The following is a 12304-nucleotide window of genomic DNA, read 5'->3' as shown; positions in this document are numbered from 1 at the left end:
CAAATGGTAGTGTATTCGACATGTATGACACTCTTGTATCCAGGATAACAATGTTATATTTGGGTATAAACTGCTGTTAGGGCACAGAAGGGAAGGGGCGCTATTTTGGCAACACTTTGGTTTTTGGACGCCATGCCACTTGTGCAGAACCGCTGAATTGCCAGTAAAGTGGAATCCGCAGACATGACACCCCATTTTGGTAACTACAACCCTAAAGGGATTTATGAAGTGGGGTAGCCAGCATTTTTAACCCTTGAGATGCTATAATTCATTAATTTAATTTCCAGAAATGATTACACAACTGATAATGGAGAGATTCGTCCAGATTGTGCCCAGTTTATGTCAGCAGAGACACACACTCCAAATACTGGTAAGCAGGTATTCCAGGCACAACAACTTTTGGAGCGTTCATCTCTGATACAAGTCGGGTACAACATATTACACTCTGACATGACGTATTCCTGGAGAAAATGACAATTTTTCCAATCCCCATCAGCTGCGTATTCATTTCTGTAAAATAAATTATAGAAACACTTGAGGGTTAGAAATGCTCACTGCACCCCAGGATAAATCCCTTGAGGGGTGTAGTTTACAAAATGGGGTCACGTCAGGAGGTTCCACTTTAATGGCATTTCAGGGCTCTGCATCCAATAGCCAGACAAATGTAAGTCTGTTTGTTTTTCAGAATGGATCCTACCAGACACCCGTTTGGGGGCTCTCGTGGTCCAACACCCTTTGGAGTTAAGTTACAATCGCCTGAATCCAAAGAAGGAGCGTCTGGGAGAGCGGCTTCTCTGACGAGGGGGCGTGGATTCGAGGTACCTGGCGGTGTTGACCCAACTGTTAAGGTAAAATAAAACTGCAATCTCAAGTTTTTATTTTTTATTAAACCAGATAAAGTTTATGGAGTAGACAGGTGAACGGAAACAATATACAAGGATAGGAAATGTATAAGGCAAACCATGAGCTAGACCAGGGGTGCTCACACTTTGTCAGCATGTGAGCTACTTCTTTACATGACCAAGCCCTAAGATCGACTACTCACTTCTTGTGTGCGGGGCCGAGACAGACCTTTGGGCGGGGCCAATGTGGGGCGTGTCTGTGGGCAGGGTGGGGCCGGGCGGATCGTGAGAGGTGGCCGCCCAGGCATCCCTGTTGTCTGCTTCTTCACAGCGCAGGCTGACATTTATCTCTGGACACTGGCAGGCTGGGGCTGCGGCAGCCCCGCCTGCCAGTGTCCGTAGATGACTCTCAGCCTGCGCTGTGAACAAGCACTTGCAGGCCGCTCTTAGGGATGGAGGGGGCCGGGGTGCTGCTTGTTCACAGCGCAGGCTGAGAGTCATCTACGGACACTGGCAGGCGGGGCTGCCGCAGGCACAGCTTGGCAGTGTCCAGAGATAACTGTCAGCCTGCGCTGTGAAGAAGCAGACAGCGGGGTTGCCTGGCTGCATCCCGCGATCGACCCATACGTCCATTACGATCGACCGGTAGATCGCGATCGATGTATTGGGCACCCTTGAGCTAGACTGTAGAGTCACATATACAGGATGTGCAGGATATAGCGAGCGGGCACTGGTAAAATGAACAGAAACTTGTCCAAGGAAAGGAGAACAAATTAATACAGTCTGCACTGGTTAACAAGTACAAGGCTTTAAAGTCTCTGTCACCAGATCTATCCATATAATCCAAATTGAGCTGCATTCACAAAGAGGCGCTAGATGGACTTTCATTCCCCCATTCTTCTAATCACGGGGGAGCCACTGATCGGCCCTCAGCAGTCAGACTCCTGGCCTGTGGATTTCCCCCTAATTCCCCCAACAAAGTAAGTGAATGGAGTTGCAACATCTTCTTCTGGCGGTGGCTTGTAATTTCTAGGGCAAATCCGAATGCACATGCCCGCCGGCCATGAGAAAATGGCCGCTTAGAAGCAGCCATTCTTCTTGTGGCCGCGGGCATGCGCAGTCGGCTTTGCCCGAGGCATAGAAGTTACAACCACCGCCAGAAGAAGAGGCGGTGAAGACCTCGTTCCAGACGAAGATGTAGGTGGCTCTTGAGAGTTCTCTGGCAGCATTGGGGACGCCCCCAGTGCTGTTTGATCGCTAAATCCCACCCCCAGTGCTGCGAGAGATCTCATTTACATACCGTCAAAAAAACGGATTTTCAAGCGAATGGTGGTGCAGAGAAGACAACGAAAGGCAGGGGAAGAATCGCATTTCTTAAGGCTATTCCGACGTGTTAAAGAGAAAAAATTGTGATTGAATGATAGGATCCCTTTAAAGCTATGTTCACATCTATGCTGTAGTCTCCATTGGAGACTCTGCCGAATATCGGCTCCTCCGCTGTTTTCAGTTTAAAAACAATGCACACCCAATGGATCCCATTATAGTCAATGGTGTCCTCCGGACTAGGAGTGTAACCATTGTTTTAGAGGTCCGCCTCTTCATTGTTTGGGTTCCCTGAGGGACCAGAACAATGTAGAGACATCACTAATGTGAACCTAGCGTAAGAATACTGTGGTATGTAGTGACCCACGATGGACTCATTGTGTGACATGTTGCTTTAAGTAATTGTATTATTTCCTAATTCTTTGTACAGGAGCCCCAGGATCCCAGAAATGTGCTGCCTTCCCTGTTCCGTGGGTTGGGCTTTGAGACACAGTCAGCTCCAGGTCTTGGTCGAGCAGGACCCTTTATAGGTAAGTCCTGTGTTAGGGCTCGTTCACATCTGCGTCGCCCTCTCCGTACTGCAGGTTTCCGTTTCCTGCCTAAAACAGAGGCAGGAGACGGAAACCTGCATGAGTCTCTCTCACCCATTCATTTGAATGGGTGAGAGAGATGTCCGGCCGTGAGCGGCGGTGAGCGTTTTGCGCTCTCCACCGCGAAACCGGGTTTTATAATCCGGACACAGAGTCGGACATGCAGTACTCTGTGTCCGGATAAAAAAAATCTGGTTTCGCGGTGGAGAGCATAAAACGCTCACCGTCGCTCACGGCCGGACCCGGTCTGTGCTTTCCGTCTTCTGGCATGCAGAAGACGGAAAGCACAGAACGGAAAGAAGAACGCAGGTGTGAACCTAGTGTTAGTAGTGATGGGGCTGCCGTATACAGCAGTGTATACATGTGAGTGTCACTAGGCAAAGCTCCTCATATTGAATATTGTGTGAAGTACAAGACACTACTACATGTCCCTTCTCAGCCGCAGTGACAGAGCTCATGTCATACGTCACTTCTTGTTTGCCAGGGATTATTGTCCACCATTGTACCTTATTATTCTGATATATGAAGTGGCGGTGTAGAGATTCCACATTGCTCCATGGGCTTTTACTAATAACAGTGAATGTTTTCTAGCTAGTTTGACATTCCCTTTTTTCCTCCAGGCCGGGGAATTCTTGGAGCTGTTGGCCAAGACAAAGTCCCTACCCCTCATCCTGGTGCGCCTGTACCCTCAGCCATTAAACCTCCGGAGACGACACATTTAGGTAGTGGGGATTCAGCTGTACCCCTGGGCAGAGCCAGGTGAGTGATGACATGTATGCTTTGTGATGCCAAACACACGTCTTTAATGTTCCTGTAGGGGTAAATTCACACAGCATAGAAAATCTCTAGACTTTTTATGCAGATTTGCACAAATAAGGTTTGGCTGTGGAATGATAGTGAATTTGTCATTTTATTTTCCCTATTGTCTTCAATCACATCTATATATTTAGTGTTGCAGAATTTACTTCAGATCCACAGTGAAATCTGCAAATATGCATTTTAATTGAATTATTCATTTTTCAGTATTTCAGGAATTTTGCAGGTAACGGTGTTCAATTTGTTCCCAATTTGATGCTGTTGATTTTCTGCATAAAAGAACCGCATCAGATTTGACCTATGTATGGCGGCGTACCGCCCACGACAAGGAGGGCCCAGCACTGAATGGCTTTTCTCCCTTCCTGACACAGTCACAGGGTTTTCCAGTAGAGTCCACTAGGGGGCGCACACTACATAGGGATTTGCTCAGCTCATATACTAGCTATATAAATCCATGTGCCGTGAGCTCCCCCTAGTGGTACCTGCAGGCAGCAGGATCTTAATGGTTTTGTATGTGCAGGTAACCTAGGAATTTGGGGTTAGCAGTGGGACATGTATCGGGGTATTTATGTTGTGTTTTCTAGCATAAATACATTGAGAATACGGCATTAAACTCCATATTTGTGTCACATCAGTCTTTTCACTAATATAGAGGTGACATAAGATAATAGCAGGTGCGGCCATACCATCTTAATAGATGTTACGTGTGCGCCCCTGACTGTGTGGACTTACCCTAAGAGGTCCCTTAGAATAGTTACTTACAGAGGTATTTAGTATTCCAGCCTGGTATTACTGGTGAGATGGAACAGGATGAGATTATTCAGTAGTTCTGTAGAATATCTCATGAATTATACATTGGAGAATATACTCTGTTACATAAATGAATACATTACAGTCCATTGATGCATTTCCAGTTATCCGGAGTATTTATCAGTTTGGTTACAGGTCTAGCTCCGCGCCCCAGTTGAGCCCATGGTTGGTACATTGAATAAGCTTTCCCTTTCTGGATGGCTCAGGATTGCTGGGCCTGTGTGACTGCGTCCTTACTAGTCCTTGCTTCCATATTCTCAGCCCTATTAAGTATTATTGCTGTATTTTCTCAGTTTTCCAAGATTTCCAATGAACCTGCCTGCTGGAGAACAGTCCATGTCAATCTTTCCTGGTAGGGGTATAGGAAGGCAACAAATTTCTACAACCCCGAGTAGTCCAATTCCTAAAGTAGGAGGCGTATCTGCTGAAACTTCAATAAAACCAGAGGAAAGGAGGTGAGAAATCAAGAGAACAATCCTACTGCTTAGTTGTATTTAGTCCAGGGCATATTGTAAGATATTCAGTAGGATAGGCCTTCTGTATGTGATACTTAAGGATAGTTTCTTTTCCATCTGCTTTCCCTTTAACCTCCGTCACTGAGATATTGGCTTTTTCCTAATATGCTAATGAGCTGTTTGGTGCAATGAGGACATTTCTCATCACAACAAAAGCTGTGCTGTCCAACACACAGTCTCTCCATCCCTCCATCTTACTAAGACTGTCATGTATACAGTCTGGCCCTGGTAGCTCTTTGGTGCAATGAGAACAATAATGGTGCCCTCATTGCACCAAACAGCTCCTTTGCTTATCGAGAGAGCCATTAATTTCTTAGCAACAGATGCACCAATCAGGAAGCAGAAAAAAAAGATGAATACACGGCTATATAACTTTGCTCATTGGTCATTAGTAGAGATGAGCGAGTAGTGAAATATTTGATATTCGTTTCGAGTAGACCCTCAATATTTGACTATTCGACCGAATATTGAATCCCATTATAGTCTATGGGGAAGTAATGGAGAGTCACCAACTCCACTATGACACCTCAGGAAATGATGCCAGCACCTCTAGAATGCAACTGGGACAGCAGGGGAAGCATGTCTGGGGGCATCTAACATGCCCAAGTCACGGGATTACCCCCGCTATCACAGCTTATCAACTAGACACTACAAACTCAATAGAACCTCTATGAAAGTGGAAAAATACTTGGAAACCTTCTTTCCTCTACATTAGTATGGAAAGAAAGACACATTTTAAGCTAAAGAAATATTAGCAAGCACCCCTTTAAATCACGTTGCCCATGACAACCACAGATGGCATAGGCAAGGGGGAAATCAAACAGACCCCACCCTTAACTGTCATTGTGTATGTCATTGTCGTTGTGTCTGTGATGTGGTGAGACCTCCAAAAATTACTTTTGTGGCCCTTGAGGTGAGCTCTTCCCAATTATTTTAGAGGCCCTTAAGCTGAGCCATACAAAAATTTACTTTTCAGGTTCTTGAAGTGAGTTGAGCCTTGCACTAGCAGAGTTTTAGGCCCTTGAGTTGAGTTGAGCCTTGTAGGAGCAGAGGTTTAGGCCCTTGGGGTGACTTGAGCCTTGTAGTAGCAGAGGTTTAGGCCCTTGGGGTGACTTGAGCCTTAGAGTAGCAGAGTATTAGGCTTTTGGGACGAATTAAGGAGCATAATATTAGACCCTTGAGGTGAGCCTTAATGGGGTGGTTTGAAATGTCCTTTTTCAACGGTGGTGGAGGAGGAGGATGAACTTGTGAGCTGGAACAGAAACGTGGAACTGTGTCTCATCATTATCGTTGAGGACGAGACATGCTGGTTGCGGCTCCACAAGCACTAAATCGCCAGGAGAGGCAGACTCTTGGGTAGGAACACGACTGGAGGTAGTATCTGACTGGCTGGTAGAAATGCCGCTGGAAGCATTGCCCGTTAGCCATTGTATCACCTGGTCCTGGTGCTCGGGCCTTGCCAGCATTGTACCCTGTTTAACGTTGCCATCAAGCAATGGATTGTGGATGAGCTCAATGTTGGCTGCCCCTCACCAGTAGGTGTTGGATCCGCAGCAGCTTGACCGCGGCCTGGGCTCGCAGCTGGATTTCCACGCCCCCATCCTCGTTCCATTGCTCTAGCCTTACGCATTTTGAAATGTAAACAAGCGTACTGTTTTTCAAGTATACACCTTGCTTCACACCCATATGTGACAGGTATATTGGGTTCACAAACGGATGTATACAAGTGTACTGTTGCAAGTATGAAACGGACATTATATATTTAGAGCGTATAGCAATTACGGTATGTACCAGATGGCAAGTCTACACCTTGCTTCACACCCGTATGGGACAGGTACAGTATATTGTATACCAGTATAAAAGGTGGTAGGGAATTGAAGCCCTTAAAAGGGCTTTTGTGAAAATTAGCTGCAGGATGAGTGTATATACTAGAGGTGTATATATACTCTTCAAGCAGTGTAGCTCTTATAAGAGCTGTTGGTATATTTCCTACCTAACAGAAGCTAATTGCTAGCTAACCCTGAGCAGCAGAATGTCTCTCCCTATCTACATCCAAATCGCATCTGAAACGAATCTCACAGCCACTATTCTTATAAATCAGAGGTCACCTGATTTAGCCAGCCAATGACTTTTTTTTTTTTTTCGATGCCTACGTTTTCCTGCTTCTTGTCCCAACTCCCCTGCACAGTTATTGGTGCCAAAATAGCGCCAGGGAAGGTGGGAGGGGAATCGAATATTAACAGTGGAAACCACATGGTATTTGATTGTAATCAAATACGATCGAATACCGATTCAATTGAATACTATTTGCTGATCTCTAGTCATTAGGGATTCTCCCGGTTAAAGACAGTGGGGGTTTTGGCTAAAATTTTGTTTCAGTTTGGCTCCATTTAGGCCACATCTTTCTCTCGACACTGTCACTGACACATAGTAAATCGCACTAGTGGGATTGCCAGTTTTTGGCACAAGTTGATCCAGAATTCTTGTACATTTCTCTTCATCTCCGCTGGTATCTGACTCCTAATACAGGTAAATGTGAATAATATTTGTGTCACATCTTTCACAGGTCACCGGTGAGCCCTCTCGCTGCAGGACAGTCACTGCCAATCCTTCTTGGTAGGGGTGTAAGGAAGCAGGAAATGGCTCCTGTCCCAATCACTACACATCCTGGCAGAGCAAGCCCTCCTGCTACACCTCCTGGCAGAGCAAGCCCTCCTGCTACACCTCCTGGCAGAGCAAGCCCTCCTTCTACACCTGCTGTCAAGAAAGAGGAGAAGAGGTAAAAGTAGAAATGGGATGAGGGTTGTGTTTAATAAATGGAACTGCAAAGTTTTAGCAAATAATTCAGAAGTAATAGTAATAGTTACTTGGTCTTTGAGCCGAGATGTAGGTGACTAAGGCGCTATTGTCCTGGTGTGCGCTCTCACACCACATCTAGATTTTTAGAACTTTGTTATGACAAACCCAGACCCCAACTGATCGGGAGAACTGGGTAGTTTTGTCCCCCTTCTGAATAGAGTAGCGGTCAGGCAGCATGCGTCGTGCTATATTCATTTCAGTAGAACTGTTGGAAATAGCCGAGCACTATAGTTTGGTTATCTCTGACACTCTCTCCTTAGTGGTTTGGTGTAGTTTGGCTCTGACACCTCTCTCAGGTCTGTATCCTTGGTGGTTTATTACAGCAGAAGGGTTCATGTCTGTGTGCACGGCCATCTGCGTCTGTAAAGGTGTTAGTGTCCACATCCCTGGTGATCTAGAGACAACATCCGATTAATGTCAATATTCCTGGTGCTCTAGGGCAGTGAAATACAGGTCTTAGAAACCACCAGTTCTAACTCCTCAATTTGTTCCACAGCCCGGCTCCTCTGTCATAAATGGCTGACAGTCCTGGTTAGTCAGTAAGGCGAGGTTCACATCTACATTGGAGACTTCGCTGCAGAATTCGCTTAAGAATTCGGCAGAGAGAAAAACGTCATGCGGAGAGTTTTATACTGAAAGCAGCAGAAATCTGTCAGACCCCGTATAGTCTATGTGGTCCGCAGGTTTCCACGTGTAACTGCTTTTTAAGCGGACAGGGTCTCTGTCTTTCAGACCCGAAGGATGGAAAACCGATCGCTAGTGTGAACCTAAAGTACCTGTAAAGATCCTCTAATTGACAAAGCCAGTGATTGATTCCTATGACAGTAAATAAGTATCAAAACAATTAACACTCTACTTAATTATTCAATATTGATAATTGTGTAATATAGTCCAAGCTATTAACTTTATCCAACTTTACCTAAAACTGACTCTGAATCCAATAGCCCTGGAAAACAGGGTAAGCTCATAACAAGGATCCTATATATACTGCTAGTTTATGTGGATTTGAGTCTTTTCCTAAATCAAAACTGCTTTGTTTGGCTGCTATCTTAATTTATTCACTTCATTGTTTACACCTAGTTTCTATGGCCACTGGGCTTATCTGCTCATTTCCCAAGTGACATAGCTCCCTGCTCTCAGGGGGGGAGGGATGGGCTGAGTGCTGTTTATGTCTGACAAGTAATGGAACTCCTCAGATAGGGGAGGGGGGAGGTGAGAGCTCCGGGATTTCTGAACTCTATCTTCAGCTCTTCCACTTATCAGCCGGTTTAATTGAATTTGGCTCATAAGGGCTGAGATAAGGAGTCCGGTACCTCTGTATGTCCATCGCAACACCACCAACATAGCCTGCAGGGCAGAGCTAGGCAGACTCCCCCTATGGCTCACCATACAGAAGAGGGCGCTAGCTTTCCAGGCACACATCCAGGGGAGCAAGCCTGACTCCTACCACCACCAAGCCTGGCTAAGCCACCTGAGCAAACCAGACATTCAACAACCAAACAGCAGCCAACCACCAAACCAAAAACTCCAACAGATGATAACCAAGGCCGAAATAAAGGCGACCACAGAGGCAAACAGAGAGCGGTACATTGAAGAATGGAGAAACGAAATAAATAACTCCAAGAAACTCACCGTGTACCAATCCCTACAAAGGGACTACACCATGGCCACCTACCTGGAGAGAATACGCCACCCCAAGCACAGACAGACCCTGAGCCGATACAGACTGAGCGCCCACAACCTAGAGATAGAGACGGGGCGATACAGACAGACGTACAAGCCACGGGAGAAGAGACTGTGCCAGCACTGTGACCAGGGGGCCCTAGAAGACGAGACCCACTTCCTGCTACACTGCACCAAATACTCAGCTATGAGGGCCGTCTACTACCAAAGACTCTCTGCCCACATCCCAGACTTCATATCTGCAGACGAGAAGAGGAAACTCTACATCCTACTGGGAGAAGAAGAGGCCACTGTGGAGATCGCTGCCCAATACGTGTCCAGCTGTCACCAAACAAGAGGAAGATGAGACTCCATGGACTGTTATATTTATCCCAAAACACCCGCCCCACCCACCCCCACCCACCCCCACCCCCACCTCCCCATATAGCAGTCACCAACGAAGAGGAAGATGAGACTCCATGGACTGTTATAACCGAACCCCCCCCCCCCCCCCATACCCACCACCCACCCAACCCAACTCCCCCCCCCACCCACCCACTTTACTAGCTTTGGCAATGCCAAATACCTATTCGGACGTGCCAATAAAGCATTTTTTTGATTTGATTTGATTTGATTTTGATGTAATGCAATCTGACTCAAATCCAGCTCTGCTACATCAGCCTCTACATCAGCTTCATACTGTGGTAATGTATCTACAACCAATCCCTCATTACTAACTGCAAACATAGCAGATAGCAGAGCAAGTGAAACCCCGTCCTCCAATGTGCCGAGAAATCCAGGAAGTGAACAGAACACAGAGCCTGCAGGCTGCAGAACAAGGGTTATGGGAATACTCCTTTAATGTCTGAAGATTAATATCGGAGTCCTTGGTGGTCTGGGGCCGTGAAGGGGTTATTCTCAGTATCCCTGGTCAGTCACATGATACATTGGTAGGATTGGTGGGGTTAAAGCTGCGTACCTGAGGTCACTTACCTCTCTAGACTCCAGTGTAGTCCTGAATACTGATAGGTACTGTATGACTGCACAGCTCTCTGTGATCCACAAGATGTTTCGGGACCCTTGTGCCCAATCATAAAGAGAGGGTAGGCTATGTGTAGAGACGACCTTCCCTGAGTTGGGGTAACTTTTGAGCTCGTGACAAAACAGCCTAGTGTGAATCGTGGACCGTCTCTGTAGGTGAACGACGTAAACTATAATTTTCTGTAGCTTTTGTGTGCCACTTTGGGTAACAAATAACTTTTCCAGACTATTACCAGCAAGTAAAACAAGATTTCCCATTGTGCAGCAGAATGGTTTTTGCCATCTCTAGTTTTGTACCCCTTGTTTTATCCAGAGGAGCCCCTTCCCGAACACTCATTTATTTGTCTTCACAGAGAACCTCTGATAAAACAGGGCTCCAAAGGGACCAGCACTCCACTAGGCCTGAACCTGATAAAGATCCACTGCAAGAACGAGGCTGTGTATCAGTACCACGTCACATTCACGTAAGCATGTACCTGATGTGTCTTTAATACACGTATATGTATACATTTCTATATAGGCTTTTACTCTTCATACATTTTGGCCAATGAAGATTTGATCTGTCAGTTGTCATTATTGTAAGACCTGAAATGTGAGGCGGTGAGCTGGGAGCCACACAGGGATATGAGAGAGGATAAAGTGACAGATATATACATAGGATATCCTCTATAGACTGGGCAGTCTAATGAGGTCCTAATACCAGAAATACTTATCTGTAAGGTTCAGTATATTTTAATGGGAACTAAAGGTTTAGATTCTCCAACAGCCCTATAATAACTCTTCTGTGTCCACTATGAAAAAATCAACCTTTTATATTCTGGCATCCCCGGCATTATATACTGCTAGAAAGCTGACAGTGCACTGAATTCAGCACACTGTCCCAATGTGTGCCAGGGTGCAGGGGATGTCAGTGCTGTTAATTTCAGCACCAGTATCTCTCCACAGTCAGAAGGGCGGGCAATGAAGCTAGGCAGTAAGGAATGCCTTCCTCCGACAGTACTCTTCCATAGCCTTGTTCTGTTTGGGAGAGGGGATTGAGCATTAAGGCCTGCCCTTCTGACAGTGAAGGGATATCGGTGCTGTTAGTTTAATATCTCCTACACCTGGACATGTACTGTCAAAGCTGATGTCAGCACAAAGTCGGCTTTCAAGAGGTATATAAAACCACCAGTGCCAGAGGACATGAAAGGTTCTTTTTAACTACAGATGATCAGACCCCTCTGTGGTGCTCCTGGTGTCTAAGTATTAGGTTACTGAAGCCAGGGAAGTACACCCCTAGGCCTGGCACATGCACACTGATGCTGCAGAGTGACGTAAGTTCCACAATAGGGCTATTTGGGACAGTAATCCACCGGTCCGTAAGGTCCCAGATAAACCTGACAGATTCCCTTTAACTATTTTTAAGAAAATACATTTCACAGTAGGAGAAACTTCAAAGGGGAGAAGCAGGGCTTGTTATTTACTGATTTCTGTTAGGGGGCATTCACACTTGCGCCACTGTCTGCCTTTTGGGTTTCCGTCCTAATCCCCACAGAAACTGCATAGGGGACGGCTTGCCAGCGTTCCCTTTTAGAAACCTATTCATTTGAATGGGTTTTTAAAGCAAACCGCTGGTGTCCGTATCTAGCCGTTCTGCGGTGATACCGTTTTTTTTTTTTTGTACGGACACAAAGTCGGACATGCAGGACTTTGTATCAATGCAAAACAAACGGTTTCACCACGGAGAGGCTGCATATGGACACTGGCAGTTTGCTTTAAAAACCCCTCTGCAGTTTCTCCAGGGATTAGGACAGAAACCCAAAGGGCGGACAGCGGCACTAGTGTGTACACCCCCTTACTTATATAG

General features: G+C 46.0%; 1 protein-coding gene across 1 annotated transcript in view; it reads left to right on the top strand.

The window, feature by feature from the left end:
* Positions 1-686: 686 nt before the first annotated feature.
* The window catches only part of LOC142202547 (piwi-like protein 2), a 48169-nt gene continuing 36551 nt past the window's right edge, over positions 687-12304 (top strand). The window contains exons 1-6 of the mRNA XM_075272711.1: positions 687-848; positions 2596-2695; positions 3376-3514; positions 4684-4836; positions 7463-7675; positions 10812-10922. Coding sequence (XP_075128812.1) covers positions 687-848; positions 2596-2695; positions 3376-3514; positions 4684-4836; positions 7463-7675; positions 10812-10922 — 878 coding nt within the window. The remainder of the gene's footprint in view (positions 849-2595; positions 2696-3375; positions 3515-4683; positions 4837-7462; positions 7676-10811; positions 10923-12304) is intronic.

Source organism: Leptodactylus fuscus, chromosome 5 (genome assembly GCF_031893055.1).
Source record: "Leptodactylus fuscus isolate aLepFus1 chromosome 5, aLepFus1.hap2, whole genome shotgun sequence".
In the NCBI taxonomy this organism is placed as follows: domain Eukaryota; kingdom Metazoa; phylum Chordata; class Amphibia; order Anura; family Leptodactylidae; genus Leptodactylus; species Leptodactylus fuscus.
Note: the sequence above shows the minus strand (reverse complement) of the source record. Positions and strands in the feature narration are given on the sequence as shown.